The sequence below is a fragment of the Spodoptera frugiperda genome, chromosome 11 (genome assembly GCF_023101765.2).
Source record: "Spodoptera frugiperda isolate SF20-4 chromosome 11, AGI-APGP_CSIRO_Sfru_2.0, whole genome shotgun sequence".
Classification (NCBI taxonomy): domain Eukaryota; kingdom Metazoa; phylum Arthropoda; class Insecta; order Lepidoptera; family Noctuidae; genus Spodoptera; species Spodoptera frugiperda.
In genome coordinates, this window is record NC_064222.1 from 5,873,509 (window position 1) to 5,892,004 (window position 18,496).

At 36.2% G+C, this 18,496-nt stretch overlaps 1 protein-coding gene across 1 annotated transcript in view; it reads left to right on the forward strand.

Moving 5' to 3' along the window:
• The window catches only part of LOC118275078 (ceramide synthase 5-like), a 30,730-nt gene extending 12,323 nt beyond the window's left edge, over positions 1-18,407 (forward strand). The window contains exons 3-8 of the mRNA XM_035592935.2: positions 6,065-6,286; positions 10,980-11,201; positions 11,497-11,615; positions 12,104-12,248; positions 12,735-12,826; positions 13,204-18,407. Of these exons, the coding sequence (XP_035448828.1) occupies positions 6,065-6,286; positions 10,980-11,201; positions 11,497-11,615; positions 12,104-12,248; positions 12,735-12,826; positions 13,204-13,213 (810 nt within the window). The 3' untranslated portion in view covers positions 13,214-18,407. The remainder of the gene's footprint in view (positions 1-6,064; positions 6,287-10,979; positions 11,202-11,496; positions 11,616-12,103; positions 12,249-12,734; positions 12,827-13,203) is intronic.
• The last annotated feature ends 89 nt before the right edge of the window (positions 18,408-18,496 follow it).

Consider the following 18,496-nt stretch of genomic DNA (forward strand, 5'->3'; position numbering starts at 1 on the left):
AGTAGCACATTAAAATGTGGACAATTGGCAACCTTTTTATAGTATGGTACCAGTAAAAGGAAAATACAGATGGGCGTGGCTTGTAACGTCCTATGCCCCCCCTAAAGTGTGACGCACCATGTTAAAGGGAAGTCCCAGTTATCACATCTTGTATTTGCTTCATGGTTACAGCTTAGATACCGTTTCGCAACATGCTGCTTCGTAACTCTCTGCAACTTCAGTTTCTTTCCAACAATTGTATTAGACAATCTACTAAAGTCTATTTGGTAACATCATCAGAGGGCGTAGTACGAGTTACGAATCGAAACAACGAGCATTCGGCACTCTGTACCCTTAGTATGCTTTACGTTCAGCGGTCTGATTGGATAGTTATTTTAGCCGACCAATCAGAGCACCAAAAGCGATGTTATTTCGATTACTTTAAACGTAAATCAAACTCGTACTAAGTATACTGGTAGAGAATCGACCACTTTCACTATCTTTGAATCTGTTAATTTCTTTTGTGAAGGGAAATAATGGATGATGAACGACTTTATCTCCCCATATTGTATTATTTGGGATATCATTCGTCATTCCCAGCGCACATTGAAATACACAAACTACCCGCAGCATCCACAACGTGACTAGGGTGAAAATGATCTGATAATAGGAACTATAGGGAATCAGTATAGCTCCCTTACTCTCATATCTTATTTTTTTACCCAAAATCGCAATCAGTACTTAATACAACTTTCAAAATGAATCACGGCTAACTGTATAATAAAATGCAGTCGTTTTTGAGTTTCTCACATTTATACTAACAGACAAGCGTATAATGAGGAGCGATTATTATTTTATTCGACTACGGGTCAAAAAAGAGAGTTAATAATATTGTAGATGTGTTTGTTTGTTTCTCAACAACATCCAATAGCTTTTGCATGATAGTACTTAACAAGGTGACTGGTAGTGGTTGGATGCGTAGAAGTGAAGATCGAGCTCAGTGGCGTGCCATTGGAGAGGCCTATGTCCTATGCCCCCAGCAGGGGACGAGAACAGGCTGATGATGATGATGATGAGTACTTAACAAACATCCACACGTCCTCCCCAACTCGTGTTTTGTAGGATAAGATATATCGTACTGGCTATCATCAAAATTATCAAGTACATACGTTTAGGTCAATATTACACATAATGGTCATAAAAAAATATAGTAAGTGTACTTGATATCATAATCATATCTGTTTACAAATTCAGTGCATTTTGGAGGCGTACTTACATCTAATTTTATTAAGGTATGAATCAATTTTATAGAACTAGCGTCCCGACCCCGCTTGGCATGGGTGCAATGGTGATATATTATGCATGTATTATACATACTTGAATCACTCTATTAAAAAAAAACCCATCAAAATCAAAAGATTTAAAGATTTAATACAAAGGGACAGAGAAAGCGACTTTATTTTATACTATGTAGTGTAGGTAAATAATGTTGATAAACATGTTATTTGGGACATAAGCTTAGCTTCTTCATCGTTTTCGAAAGTATAAATCCCACGTACCTATACTACAAATAATAAATCGCAAGTGCTAAGTAGGCAGTGGGTACCGTTGTCTAATCACACTTGGCAAAAATATCTAACAATACAATATTAAAAAATCGGATTGCTTTGTTGTTTCAATGGTGTTCTATAAGTCATATAAGTACTATAAGTCCCCAACTTATTAGTATTGGTATTATACCACAGTAATTTAAGCCGAAATCGTAAGCGAATTTTGATAAACAACATCACAATTTTTTAGCCATTATGACATTACGTAGTATAAAAAGTACGTTAAATGATAACTATCAATAAAAACAAACGTATTCATAAAGTACCTATTATTATAGAAATGATTACAGAAATATGAAAATTGTTTGAAGAAAATTATTGCGGGCACACTAAGGTCAATAATATTTCACTGTTTGTCTTTACTCACGAATATCGATTCTGTACAAGGTTAAAAGTAATATGAGGACGAAGCTATGTAGGTAGGTAGGTACCTAAGGAAATCAAATTATTTTCGACTTAAGGCAATTTTCTTATATTAAAATTGTATTTCGTTGACTTTCATGACGACTTTGGTCTAGGTCGATCGTCGGATATGAAATGTAATTACGCTACAGTCGTTCTTGTACTAACTTACTTTTGTTAGTAGTTCGGTGCCCTAAGTACGTTGTTTTACGTTTAACGAAAGCACGGATAGCGGCCAAACAACGACCCATTAAACATAAATAAAAAACATTTTTAACAAAAAAAAACCGACTTCAAAAAATAAATATTCCAAAACAAATTAATATGCACTAAAAAGTAAAAGAAATAATTGCGTATTTTTCAACAACTTAATAAATCAACTAACTTTACTAACTCATCCACACATTATAATGTAAGTAGGTACAATTATTGTTATTTCTGGAGTCGGTGTCAGCCAACTAAGATAGGTTTGTTATTTACCTATTTTCACAACAAAACATTACAGTTTTACACCAGTTGTAAGTAGGTACTTAACCACCACTCCGCCCGTACCGTGCTAGTTGTTGGCGTTTCCTAGGCTGACACCGACTCCAAAAATAACAATAATTGTACCTACTTACATTATAATGTGTGTGATGAGTTAGTAAAGTTAGTTGATTTATTAAGTTGTTGAAAAATACGCAATTATTTCTTTTACTTTTTAGTGCATATTAATTTGTTTTGGAATATTTATTTTTTGAAGTCGGTTTTTTTTGTTAAAAATGTTTTTTATTTCTTGATTTTTAGTGAATAACTTATTTGAGTATGGGTCGACCTATTAAACGCGCTGCTCATATGAGACAGCGCCGTTTAAATGAATAATATTAATATCTATCCATATTGACGCATAATTACATTATTTTCAAATGTATATTAACCTGATACCCTTACTTATGATCTGCTGAGCCGACAGCTGACAGTAACCTGTTCATAAGCTACATACATAGTCAGTTTTCAAACACACAAACAGATTAGATACCCACATAGGTATACAGTCATGTAACTCAGACAGCACATCAAGCTTTTTTTTTTTTTGAGGGTGGAAAATCATCCAATGGCTTCTCTCGTCTTCGGCGAGGCGAGAGGGAGTGTCAGACTCTTACTGACTAAAAACCACCCCGTTCCTACTCCTGCTTTTCGAACCAGAGCCCCGGTAAACCCGCTAGGTAGTCCGCAGCTCTGGATCAGGCATCAGCTCTACTGGGCCCCATCTGTGGTGGTCTGATGGCTCTTTGAGGCGCGCGCGGAACGCGACGCGCCGCACGCACGGGTCTGGATCTGGTCGGGCGGCGAGCAATCCCTACTCGCCGGATCCTTGCAACGACTCCTTGCGCATCAAGCTACCCATCATTCTATACCAGATATGCTACTATCTGTCCTGAATTTTATGGCTACTGAGAAAGATAAGCTAGTATACATCACTTCAACGTAAACGCAGAGCTCATTCTGCTCATTTTTAAGGAGTTCACTGGATTATCTTCCACATTTATGGTCAGACTTTAAAAACAATTATATGGAACCACACTGCCATCGTACTCTTTCAAACACAAAAAGAATTTCACAAATTGGACTATAACTGCCAGAGATATGCATTTGTCAAACACAAACAGATTAGGTACCTACATATACATGTAAATCAGACAGCACATCAAGCTACCCATCATTCTATACCAGATATGCTACCATCTGTCCTGAATTTTATGGTTACTCAGAAAGATAAGCTAATATACATCACTTAAACTCAAACGCAGAGCACATTCTGTTTATTTTTGAGGAGTTCCCTGGATTATCTTCTACATTTATGGTCAGACTTTAAAAAAATTATAATGAGACCACACTGACATCGTACTCTTTCAAACACAAAAAGAATTTCTCAAATCGGTCTATAACTGCCGGAGATATCGATTAACATACATAAAAAAAAGTTTTTGTTAATTATCTCAAAAAGTGCTGAACCAATTTCGATAAAATTTTAATGGAACAACGTCTGATGTAAGACCTTCGAAATACAACAATTATCATCCAAATCAGTTCATAAACGACACAGTTATTCGCGAACAGAAATAGTAAATGTTTGTATTGATATTTGTTTTTGTTAATTATCTCAAAAAGTGCTGAACCAATTTTGATAAAATTTTAATGGGACCACCTCTGGTATAAGACCTACCAAATACAAAAAGAATCATCAAAATCGGTTCATAAACGACAAAGTTATCCGCGAACAAACATAAAAAAAAAAAGCATATATACGGTCGAATTGAGAACCTCCTTTTTGTGAAGTCGGTTAAAAAAGCACGTACGGTGTTCTGATTGGTTGGTTGATTTGCGCTGACCAATCAGTGCGCCGAAAGCATTCTTGTTTCGTTTTCGTTCAACGTAAAGCAAACTCGTACTAAGAGTACTGTAAGCTTATAGGTAGCATGGTTGTCGAAATTAATTTAGTAGTTAATCGACAAATAGGTACACCTCAGTTGTCTTGTAACACGTATCTACTTAATGGAAAGTGTATTGTTTTAATAGGACAAGTCACTATTCACCATTTATGTTTTTAGTCTCACTTAGTAAGAAATAAGGTTGTTGCGTGGTACCTATTTCCTGGACAAATCAGAACCCAGTATTCAATATGGGACCTGTGGCTACACAGCTTTAGATATAATTTAATAAATCTCTGAAAAATAAACTTTCGTGTGGCAATAGTCACAGATAAACCAGTAACCTTTGGGCCACGATCCATAGTAGAATGTCAAATAAAATACACGATTTAATTGACAAAATAAAGTACCTTTAGTACAAAGAACGTCGAGTTAAAATTATTCAAATTACACAATTTATCTTTGCATGGGAGAACGGACACTCTTATCTATACATTTTATTGCCATCGGATCTGCTAAGCCTGTTCAGTGCGGTTATCGGCTATCAATTTTTACGTGGATCAAATGCCCTCGTACTATATTTATTAAATAAGTATGTAGAATCATTGGTTCCGAGATATTGCCGCCTACATGTGCCCACGTGGATTTACTAAATTACTACCCACTCTATCAGACCTAGATATTATTTGTTAGCTCGTTGTAATACTTACTGCCTTACCCAGAGCAATATTATAATGAAACGCCATGGTGTACTATAGAGACCGGGGTTAGAGGAGGATTTTCCTGCAACCGATTTTTTTGGCAGTCAAAGTCTTAGTAATGATTTTGTTCCGTAAATATTATTTTTAAGGACTGGGTTAACTTACCAAAATGAATGCGAGTACGGCTGTCAGAAGAAAATATTACGCAACTTCACCGAGAAATATTAGTTAATTCGTCTTAGTAAATGTCTTTACTTTTTTATGGTATAAACCGGCAAACGAGCAGACGGAACACCTGATGGTAAGCAATCGCCGCCGCCCATGGACACCCGAACCACCAGAGGCGTTACAAGGGCGTTGCCGGCCTTTTGGTTGTTAGGAATTCAAGGGTTGTTGGGGAATCGGAGGATTGGGAAGTCTTTTAAATTATTCTTTATATTTTATATTTCTCTCAGATGAGTGTTATCAGATTTTGGTTTTGTTTTGCAACAAAAATAGAATCTTATCTCCATAGGCTTATCTTAGGATTTAATGATAACTACTGCACCATGAATGAATTCAGTATTAACTTGATTCATTATGTTTATTGTAGTAGATTTATCTTTCTTTTAAACAGTTGTACGTATGTCTTAACGAGACTAATATTCAAAATATGAAATTCATAAAAAATGATATAATTATGTATGTCTATGTACAAATGAATAGAAATAAATGCGTTATTAAGAAATTGCCCAGCCAATACTAGCCATAGTTCTGTTCATAGCTCTACGCCTGCTTTCGCCCACGTCCCGTTAATTTTTTTCTCAAAGTAGGTCCCGCTCCTATAAAAGTAACAGAATATAAAATATCTGAAAAGTAAAGCATCCAATTATGAAAGAATTTTCCACATCGGTCTTAACCAGCATAAGTTTTCTGTACTATTATTTTTATTTTAATACTAATGTATAACTTATCTTTTCAGCCGGAAAGCTTAGCCAAGAAGCTAGAAATATCGGAGCGTGAGTTGCAACGCTGGTGGCGCCTCCGTCGCGGACAGGACAAGCCCTCGACCCTCGTGAAGTTCTGTGAGAATGCGTGGAAAGTGCTCTTCTACACCTGTAATTTCGCCTTCGGCTTGTACACGCTTTGGGACAAGGAATGGCTGTGGGACATCGACCAGTGTTACATCGGATATCCTCATCAGGTAAGACTATCGTACCTATATACTTTTTGTCATAGGCGTAGCCTGGTTTTAGTATCGGGAGGGGTTCAAGAAAGTAAAACGGATAAAACTTCCTTCATGAACTTCCTTAATTCATGAGAATAATTCTTTTCGGTGGGGTTTAAACCCCCAAACCCCCCCGCCCCCTGGCTACGCCTATGCTTTTTGTTAGATATCCCATTTACGCGTGTCGAGCTTGCGGGTATGATTCTCGCACGGAACAACTCTGTGTGTGATCCACAAATTGTTGTTATGTGTATGTGAAATTGTGTGTTTGTAAACGCATCCACGGTGCAGGAGAAAATTCTAGTGAGGGGGGGGGGGAGGTTAGTTAAAAAAACCATGCAAGGAGTGTGTCATGTCTTGATTTCATTCTCAGTTCATTTATAAACACTAACGTTAACATACTCATCATAGCTACACCTAAAATGTAACTTTGTTGATCATAAGAAAACTGAAGCAGCAGTTGGTAGCCCAGTCATTACACCAACCGTACAGTAGCTGTAATTATGAAAATATTCTAATTTTATTTTTCTTTCTATTGCATGACTTCTACTCGTGTTAATATAAACCTTCACCTTTTACTCTAGGCCACCAATTATCTTGATAATTTCATATTATAGTGACGAGAAAAAAGAAATAAATATAATCTAACCATAATAACGTGCAATAATATCATATTAAATAAATTAATGGGGATCTTTACACGTGTCTTCCTTAGTACACAATTTTTATTCTTCTAGGTCGCACTAGTAATAAAAACTATTACTAGTTTTATACGACCTATCATTTTCAATACTCATAGGTTTCATTTTTCGAATTAAAATCGAGCTATCTTTGTGCAAGTTAAAGCTCTAACCAAGTTGCTTAAGGCCTTTATAGATTTCCTAAGATTGAATTTTTTACGTATGTAGTGGTTACATGTTGATAAATATGTACAGGCTTATATGTTACATTCAATTATCATACAATGACCTCTCCCGCTTTGAGTGAAGCGAGAGAGTGTCAGACTCTTGCTGACTAAAAACCACCCCGTTCCTACTCCTGCTTTACGAGCCGGAGCCCCGGTAAAGCCGGTAGGTAGTCCGCAGCTCCGGACATTCGTGCCCTAGACTCATAAGCTAGTATTGTTTGAAAGAAACATTCATAAAACACATTTCCTAAAGCGGTTATGTTAGCAGGATTCGCGTTCTATTGGGACATAGCTTCATCAACAGAGGCATCCCACATGTAACCTTTTTCTAAAGAAACTACAGATGGCAACACTCTTATATTAATAGCCATAAGGGTCCAATTAATTCTATAAACTTTAATTAAACCAAGCAGATGTTTTATCTGAACTCTAGTTTGGCTTAACATGTTCACATAAATTAACTCCAATTATAGTGGACGTACTTTTAATTATAATGATAGTTAATAGTTTTGTAGAATTTAATACATTTGAAAAATGTGTAGCTTACCGTAATACTTGCGAAGAACTGGACTTTGGATAATTCTTGTTTAGTTTGCTCGTTAGTTTGAGAAACGTTATCATCAAGAGAAGTATCCAAAATATCTGAGAAAAAAGCGTATTCTGTAGATTCTTTACCTTCCTAAACTTCCCAATCGCCAATTCCCCAACGACCCTTAAATTCCTAATTCCCAAAAGGTTGGCAACGCAGTTGTAACACTTCTGGTGTTTAGGGTGTCTTTGAGCGGCAGCGATTGCTTACCACCAGGTGATCCGTCTGCTTGTTTACTGGCTTATATCATAAAAAAATCTTATCATTTTAAGTCCGTGATCGTAAATCTATCGTAAAATGCCTGATCTTACGATAAGTAATGTGAAATGAATGATAAATCAGATAGAAACTTTAAACGTACTAACGAGTGTTCCTAACCACCCCTCCGAAGAAAAAAACTAAGCTTATCAAGTTGAGTATAGGTAAAAATCAATATAAATACCTATTTCGGTGGCATCTTATCAGCGAATCTTGTTTCCTATCGCATATTGTAATCAAGCTGTCTGCTAAACCTCATAGTAAACGTCTGAGCATTCTTAGCCAATTAAAATTCCGTATAGAGGTCATTATCTCATATTAGATAGCCTTGTCTGCTCAACGTTCAAATATAGGCTTTTTAGTTTTAAACTCTTGTATAGATTCCTTAGAATAGTCGGCAAGGTTGGTAGAAAATGGTAGTTTAAACTTAATTACCTACTGTATACTTTGCGACATTTCACACGACAGGACTGCATAGGAGAATATATTTCCTGCTCTATCGTACCCATTTGTGAGATGAGATACCGAGATAGTTCTTAGTCTGTAAGATTTGGGCAGTCACCTTCATCTTTTCCGAGGGTGGAGTCTTGAGGAGTTTATACCTTCGAAAATTACTACGTAAGTATACGAAGTAGCTACGGACTGCCTAGCGGGTTATCGGAACTCTGGCTCGAAAAGTAGGAGTAGCAACGAGGTGGTTTTTAGTCAGTAAGAGTCTGACACTCCCTTTCGCCTCGCCCAAGGCTAGGGAAGTTATTGGATGACTTTACTTCTCAAAAAACGTAGTCCGTTGGGAAAACTAACAAACCCACAATATACCACCAAAATACACTACAACCGTTCACACAATATGTAAAAAACTAATTAGTACCTGTTAGAACACTGACGTTTTGTAAATTGAAGTAATTGTTATACTAATGGCATGGTAGAGCAAACCAATTGTGCTGCTAACTGTACTCTAATTGCAGACAATATTGTTTAAAGGTCTCTTAACATAATTGAGAGCTCCGATTGACTAGAGATGAGTTATTCAGTTATTGTTGGCGAATGATGAATGAGTGTGGAAAGGAAATGTGTATGAATCGTAGTATATGTGTACAGTAGGGGCTACATATAAAATGTCCAGTCATGCTACATAATCTCTGAATTATTAAAAAAGAAATATGAAGTCTTTAGATACTCCGTAATCCCATTACTATGGGATCTGTCGCTGTTTCCATGCTATATACATGGGGCTAACGGTGATGTAATGCGAGAAGCTGAAGAGCGAGCTCAGGGTCGTAGAGTTGTGCGGGCCTGCGGACGGCGAGCAAGGGTAGTTCGCCGCCCGACCAGAACCAGACCCGTGCGTGAGGCGCGTCGCGTTCCGCGCGCGCCTCAAAGAGCCATCAGACCACCACAGATGGGGCCCAGTAGGGCTGATGCCTAATCCGGAGCTGCGGACAACCTAGCGGGTTTACCGGGGCTCCGGCTCGAAAGGCAGGAGAAGGAACGGGGTGGTTTTTAGTCAGTAAGAGTCTGACACTCCCTCTCACCTCGCCCAAGGCGAGAAAAGTCATTGGATGATTTTCCCCCTCAAAAAAAAAAAGGGTCGTAGAGTTAGGGATGCAGCTGTGTGTACCAGTAAAAATAGGCTGGTGATGACAATTTACTCTTCATACTGAGAAGATAAAGGATTTCAATCCTGTAATAGATGTTCAAGTCCAATTAGCTCAAAGTCCAAATCACTTCTAACTTCTAGGTAATTCAGAACTTTATACATAGCACGATAGCACCTCCTTGAACGTTAAGACAAGTCAACGACCAGACTCGCTTCTAAGATAACGTTAAAGGTCAACATAGACATTTTATAAATGTCTCGCCTCCTATGCATCATATCATTTGCATTTATTTGTTGATTGGACTCGTCGGAAACAAACTGCTTTACAACGTTTTTGTAACACAGGTGTTTTAGAATCTTATGTAATGTTGTGTCATTTTGTTGACTTGTAACTCTTTCCCACGTTCCTATTTCCGTGCTTTGTTCGTAGATCCTAGGTATCGTAACTTAGGACTAACCTAAGTCCTAGTTTACTTTGTGACTGTCTGCAACTTTTCAAGGTTATCAGATCCAAAAAGTGTACATACTATCATACTTTTTAAGAGGATCCAAAAATATACATGTACACGTATTTCAGTTTTAAACAAACACTTCAATTTAATAACAAACAAAAGGTGAACTACCTAAATAACTCAACAAAATATACCAATTTAAAAAATGTACCTATTTTTGGCCATTATATTAAAATGGATTAATTTATTATTCGGTCGACGAACTTAATTTATTTAAAAAGAAAAATTGTATTCCTATAGCGTAGATAACTTTACTGAGAAGGTCGCATCACAGAGTTACGTAAGGGTCCAATAAAACACTAGCACAAGACCCTATCTTGCATTAATTTGCTGAACCGGTTTCGTTTTTATCACAAATTTGAGACGTACACCTTCGCACCACGTGCTTGTTACACAATTATGTAATGGTTTTGTGTTGTATTACTTGAGTTGCGTTTGTATGTTTTCCGGAAAATGTAACATGGGCGGCACTAATAGCTTACCATTAGGTGAACCGTCTACTCGGTTGCCTCCTATTCCATAAAGAAATCAACATGCGCAGGCGTCCTGCAAGGTAGACCTACAATATTATTAGATTCACGGGTAGCCGTTGATAAAAGTCTGTAGTGAATTTGTATTTAACTAAAAAAAAAACAACATGCGCAGGCCTCTTGTAAGGTGGACCTACGATATCATCACATTCACAAGTAGCCGTTGAATGCAAGTAGATAGTGAGTTTGTGTTCAACGTGGCGGGCTAAGGAGAGGTCTTTTTCAGCATGGACATTTTCTTTCTTTCTAACATGTTCTCATTCTCAATTCCAGGGCCTCACGAACGACATCTGGTGGTACTACATGATATCGGCAGCGTTCTACTGGTCGCTGACGTTCTCTCAGTTCTGGGACGTGCGCCGCAAGGACTTCTGGCAGATGTTCGTGCACCACATCGCCACCATCTTGCTGCTGTCCTTCAGCTGGGTCTGCAACCTGCACAGGATCGGCACGCTCGTGCTCTTACTGCACGACTGTGCGGACATATTTGTTGAAGTAAGTTGACATATTAAAACTCAGGTATATTCCTGATCTGTGGTCATTATTATCGATTGGCCTAACTTTAGGTCCAATTGATTCAGGTGTAAAAATAATAAGGAAGTTTGATTGAAACAGATTTTAACTGAGCTAGGATTTGAATTAACTTTAAATTGTTTTTGACCAAACTGCGATCTCCAAACCGTCTAACTATTGAGTGCAAGGTATAATGTCAAATTCTTGAGTGTATCATTTTCCAGTGGCTGTTAATGTTTATGTGACAATTTTTAATATTGTAATTGTAATGTTTTAGTCGGTGAAGGCGTCCAAATACGCGAAGTACCAGAAACTGTGTGACGTGCTGTTCCTGATGCTGATTGTAGTGTGGATCGGTACCCGGGTCGGCATCTACCCCTTCTACCTCATTTGGAGGTGAGATTACCACTATTATCGTAACATTGACTTTGACTGCACGAAGAAATAATAGTTTGTGGCTCGAGCTGCCGCGCAATAGTATATTCGGGTTCGTATTCCCGCTAACGGAACTCTAACTGTACTTGTCGTCAGTACATCCACTAAAATTGTTGTTTCGAGAGAAGATCTGGGTGCTCATGTGCAATGATGACACTTGTATGTTTGTGAAACGCACCACACGTTTTCAGGAGATAATTTCTAAGTAGGGGCAAAGTCTGGAATTGTGTCCAGTATAAAGCAATAGGCTCACCCCCTATTACATGGGACTTATAACACAAATGGTGAAAAGTGGGTGTACATTGTATAGCGGCGTTACGTGTCGTAATGTGCACCTCTGCCTACCTCTTCGGGGATAAAAGGCGTGACGTTGAACTTTAAATTAAACTCTGTACCTTTTAAGTCTATAGTCGACAAGCAATAATGCCTTATGTCGTGTATATTTCCAGTACATCAATCCGCGCGCCCATGCTGCTCCCGATGTTCCCCGCTTACTACATCTTCAACTCGCTGCTGTGCCTACTGCTCGTGCTGCACATAGTGTGGACCTGGCTCATACTGCAGATCGCATACGTCGCTATTAAGATTGGACAGGTATTATATCAATATTCTTTATGGCATGATGTTATGATGGCACTTGTGTAGAGTACATTTGTCTTACCCATAAGTATCATAAGAGCCAGCTAAGGAATTACATGGGTTTATTAGCAATGGATTAGTTAAACGTAGTGTTGGGCACCCTCCAGCTAGGTGGATGGTAATGGTTGGATGCGTAAAACTGAAGATGCGTGCTTAGTGGCGTGTCATTGGACGGGCCTATGTCCAGCAGTGGACGAAAAAAGGCTGATGATGATGATGGAATTACACATTGGACAGGGACACTTGCTGTTAAACCAGATTTCTGCTATCTATCATACCTTTCTATCAAGGAGATTGTGGTAAACCTTTCTATAAAGAGAAGGCAGTAGATTGGACTGTGACAAACTGTTATGTTGTTGGTAATTTCTCACGAAATACTTATTTAACACCATTTTCATAAATCTAGAGAGTGAATGTTGACGAAGATTGTAATGTTTACAGATGGACGGCGACATCCGAAGCTCGAGCTCCGACCTGAGCGACAGTCCACATACCTCAAACAATAGCTCACCCACCCGGTCGAAGAGTAGAAAGTAAGCATACCATACATCATGTTGGCAATGCATTCATATTTTAAATTTTGCTACAAGTGAACTTACCATTTAGAGTCTTATTATTGGTACAATAAGCGTGAACTTATTGGGTCAGCCTCCTTTCTTTTCATTTTACATTCATCATAAGTTAATAAAATAATGAATCAGTAAAGTTAAGCCGTTGCTGTCGATACCGATTGTCTTGCTGATAAAGTTGTTTTGCTGTTTGCGAACATTAACGATAAGCGCTACGACTACTCTACAACACAAAGAGTTTGACTTGACAAAGGTCGCGACAAAGTAAGCTGCTATCATTTATAATAAGAAAGAAGATATATTCAAACGATAGTTAAACATGTTTTTCTTTATATTTCCAGGGACACGTAGAGTGCTACACAGCAGAACAACACCAGAGTCTAGCGACAATAACACGTACTGTGTCCACACAACTATTGTACAGGATCAACTTGCTCCGTACTTCACACCATACATTGCGGCTCCATACTGAAGTTAGCTACGAATAACGCCACCACCGTCACTCTTGGCGTAAGTTTCATAATGATATTACGTTTTATACCTGGTTCTTGTAAGTTGTCTGACAGGATCAAAAACATTAGCAGCGCCCTCTAGGCAGCGCAAAAACCGATCTGTCACTGAAAACAATCTTTCCTTATTAACTTAATATATTTGAATTTAAATCTTGAAACACAGTCGCAATGGTGTACGGACTTTAGTTCAGTTCAATGTGTAGCGTATAGTTATGTTATTATGTAATATAATTATTGTATTTTGTGAGTTAGCTTTGGATATGTTGAGGCTTTCTGTAACGGGATGGGCAGGCCACGCTCGGGATGTTTGGTAATCGTTATCCATGTATGTAGAAAACGGGAACTTGATTGACTATTTTGCTTTTTTTTTTTATATTGGAGTAGAGATTTGAGTTTGATACCTAGATTTTTGATTTATATCTCGATATAATCTATGTATCTGTAGATTTACTTACTAAAGATAGTATTTTGACACATTTTGGTTGAAACTTTTATCAAAATTCTATTTAAACTAGCCGTTAATGTGCAAATGTTTCATAACTATGGTATCCCAGTGAATATCTCATTCATTTAAGCTCTACAAGCAATAATAAACTCTGTCTCTTTTAGAGAAAGTATACTTTTATTTGATTCCAGTGTGAATAGTCAATCTTATTCTTGTTCCACTCCTTGTGTGAGGGCCTCACAGGTGTTAAAGAACAAATTATTTTAAGAATATAAATAAGGAAACCATATGATATTATTATTGGGCTGCAATGATACTTATCTACCTAAGTAGTATGGCCAAATATTTGTATGGAGGAGACTGGTTTTTGGTATCAAGAATATTGATAATACCTATTACATTATAATACTTATAAAGATGATTCTATCAGTTATAGATAGATTTCAATGCAAAATGTACCAACAAAGAAACCAGCTTACTCCATACAAACCTCACACACTTGTTTACATAGATAGCGATTACCAATACAAGTATTTATTTCTTACAATTTGTGTCTGTTTTAATCGTTACATATGAAATATAAAGTTAAATAACTTGGCAGGTCTACATTCATATTTAACGATTGAAACAGAATGGAGTAATTGAGATTATGGGATAACGGATAGTGAGGCCTCAAGGCTTGTAGCACTTAGAACAATATGGAGGCATTAGTTGTAGAAACTGCCGCGACAGTGGCGCTAGTGGGCACGGACAACGTCTCAAAGATATTACCAAAAATAGAATTAATTTAATTGAGCACAAAACATTTATATTGTACCTATATATCTATTCCAATATTATTATTATCATTGAAGAGATATAGACAAACGCTGAAGTTACTGTCGCAAGTCAGTGACCACTAGCTCCATCTAGCGGTCGAATGCACTCCTCATTAACGACCGACGCCAATTACGTCACAATATAGTAAACATTACAATGAACAATACAATGCAAAATGAACCTTAGTACTAGAGGTTACGTTTTACAAAACTAATGATATTTCTATGTGGTGACGTAGTTGGTGAACAGTCTATATTGAATGTTTATAAATATTTAGCGTTAAGCTCAATGTGTAGGTGTAAGTTGAACAGTGAGACGGACCAAACATAGGATTTCCGTTCGTTTGGTAAGCCAAATCGTAGCTGTTTGTAGTTTCATGAACAATTTGTGGGCCGACGTATGTGGAAAATAATAGAATTATACCCTAATTTCATATTTAATGTAACATTTTCATTGCTCGTTAGCAGAGGCCATAGAATGAGTTTGTTTTACGTTGGAAGAGATCGAAATGGTACCGTGTTCAGCGTTCTGATTGGCAGGCTCCTATGAACCTACCAATCAGAGGGATCGGTAATTTTTCGATCTCGTTAAATGTAACTCAAATTCGTACTAGGCTCTTTGCTATATGGTAGTTTCAATCGAATATTTTATTAATTATATTATGTTATAGTTAAATAAAATGAGTTGGACACTTCATCGGCCCACGACTTATAACAGGGACCACGTAGTTGGACTAGATTTTCTCAGATTTACCACCGATCTGACTGCGTAAATTCGAACTAAGATATTTGCAAAATATTCACTGTTTTGTCGGTAAAAAATTAGACCTGTTATACGATAAACTATCGTAGTCTAATTTACACGCAGTTAGGTTACAAAATTCACTAAAATTGTTATTTTTCTATGAAAAAAACTTTAACGCCGTTCCTTCCCCCCTATATTTTTAATTCTGATATTAATAACTGCATTCCGTTTGTACCTAATATTTAAACAATATACAACAAATATTTTTATTTTCGACTGATTAAAATTAAAAAGAATATAACGGTTACTTCGATTTTCGAACTACTATTTTTTTAAAGTTACGGCGCGGTATTGCCAGCCCTAAAATATATATTTTCACTACGGCAGTTTTGGAACTCTTTACTGTTACTCTTACCATATTATATTGTCTATGTATTTATTAGAATATAGGATAAACGTTATGTTATGTCGTGTCGTTTGAAATGTGAACTTTCTTAGCACTACAAATAATATATTTTGTATGTCTATTTATGAATTTATATTATAAATTAATACGAATAATTCCACTACTTGGAATTGATGGATGATCTTTTTGAGGGAAACATTGAAATAGTATTTTATTATACCTTTGTTGACGTTCTAAACGTTTTGTCTTAATGTCGGTTCCATCTTCCACGCAATTCCGTTAATAAGTAATAGAACAGATTATTGTAATAGTATTTAATAGTTGTTTTAAGTATTTATGTGTAACTCAACCGCTGTCTACTTGAAATAAAGGATGGTTGATCTATTCATAAATTTATTTGTAACAATAAAACTATTTTAGTTGATAGTTGCAACAAAATATAGAACAAAGCGAGCTTCCCATAGTATCAAATTAAGTAGCTTCCCCTTATACATGATTTCTTAAGACCATATTATGCCGTAAACATAAAAAAATGGCTTCCTTCCCTGTTTGAAAAACACCTTCCAATTTCAATCTCATAACACAAATATATACTTCTATGTTAACTACCACGTAGGTCACTGGTAACCTACATTAGTGGAGGATTTGCCTTCAACAGTTTTCTGATGGCAGTTAAAGGCTTAAGCCTTAAGCTTCTGGGCAACAGACCATATTTAGGTCTAATGCAGTCTTGTTAAACAGATGTGAACCTTATTAACCTCTCGTATGCCGTATATAAGACAGCAATAGAAAATACATTGTGTCTCGCGTGGATCCACGTTCCAAACATACGAAGGGTTAATGTAAAGTCAATGCATTTATTTTAACTCAACTACAGATATTATCACGTCCCTTCAGTCTGCCAGTCTGTGAACTAGGCTCTTTATTAATACTTCCAGAATACAAGACAGTGGTATATATAATAATTTAACAAATTGCTAAGGTCATAATTATACGAGCGGTGAAGCTCGTTCCATCCAAATATGGACAACGTCTAACTTATTGTTACTATTTCTACGCTAGTTATGTTAAGATTTGCACCTTTATCCAATGCTGTTGTTGACAAAATTGTGTATTTCTTGTAGCAAGATGTCTGTGTTTGGGCATTTAATATTATTTTGTCAATGTATCATTATACATATTTGTTAATATAGATGATATATTTCATATCTGTTCCTAATCCTATTTTGAGGTAACGATTTTTTTAAGAACAAATTACTGGTACAATGATTGTGAATGGAATAATTAATGTTATTTTGTATATTTTATATTATAATTATATTGAAACAGGTGAATAATGCCCTAAACAGACAGAATGCTAAATATTTTGATAACAAATTGTCACAGGACATGTGCCTTATACATAAGTAGCGCTTTGAAGAATGTCTGTAATTTCCAATACACAATTTTGTTGATAACTCTTGTACATTTTATCTGCAAAGGTTTTGTCTCTATGATTCCCACGTGTAATGTAAGCACGTATTATGTTTTAGTTCATCACAATATTGTTTTAGTTGTTATCTTATTCATACGGTTGAATATTTCTGTTTATCTGCTATAAATAGGCTAATTTGAACAACTAAGCATTGATTTGAGTTAGTTTTGTATGTTTTAAAGACCTGTTTCATCATTTTTGATTGTTTTCGTTAGTCTTTACTGGTGATTATTGGTAAGCTAAGCGAAACTTAATCGGCAATTATGAAATAGTCCTTAAATCATATTTAATGTCGAATTTTCTTACGTACAAATTATAGTATGATTAATTTTGTTTTTCTTTCAAGAAAAATGTTCTGTTCGATTATTTACGATTGTGTAAAGAATTATTTTTGTTCCATAAAATTAATAGTTTGATCTCTTCTTTGGGCGCATTTCTTCAATTTTCTATTAATCTACTCACTACATTCTATTGTATGTGCATTCTCTGTTTTGAGAGGTTTTAATATGTTTAAGTTGTATTTTTAGATATTTTTTTGTTTATTTATTCAGCTTTTGTTGCACATCGTCTAAGGTTAAAGGAATAAAGGTTCCAATAAAAATTTTGGTCATCTTTTAACATAAGTTGTCAATAATTTACTTGTCAAAGTATTGTTGAATATCTATGTATCGTGCGAGTATGTTTAAAAGTTGTCCTAATTTATAATGCATGCGCTATTCAACTTAGATAGGTTTTGTCTTGTTATTGTATGTAGGTAAATGAAAATTATTGCAATGTCTCGTTTTCTGATTAATATTGTCATGTAACTCGTTGTTTCATTAATGTTTTCTAACTATTACACTAGTAATGTACATTGATCTAACCAATGACTTGTTTGTTGAAGCTCAGTATTTATTTCCCTTGATATTAACCCTCAGAATTACCGATTTGTCCGAATTAGGAGACTTGGTACCTAACTAATGTTGCATGTATATGTTGTATATATACTCGTACCGTGTATATGTGCTGTATAGAATGTATTCGTGTCCAGGTGGAGCTATGCTATGTCGAACTTTAGTTTGTATAACAAAGTTCTAGTCAAAGGGATACTAAAATAAGACTATGTACCTAAACAAGAGCTATAATTAAATATTAATTTGATGGAATTATTTTGTGTTTTATTGCCTCTCCTGGACACATTGTTGTTCTGTAATGCTCTCTTTTGTACCACAAATCATGATATTATTGTATACTT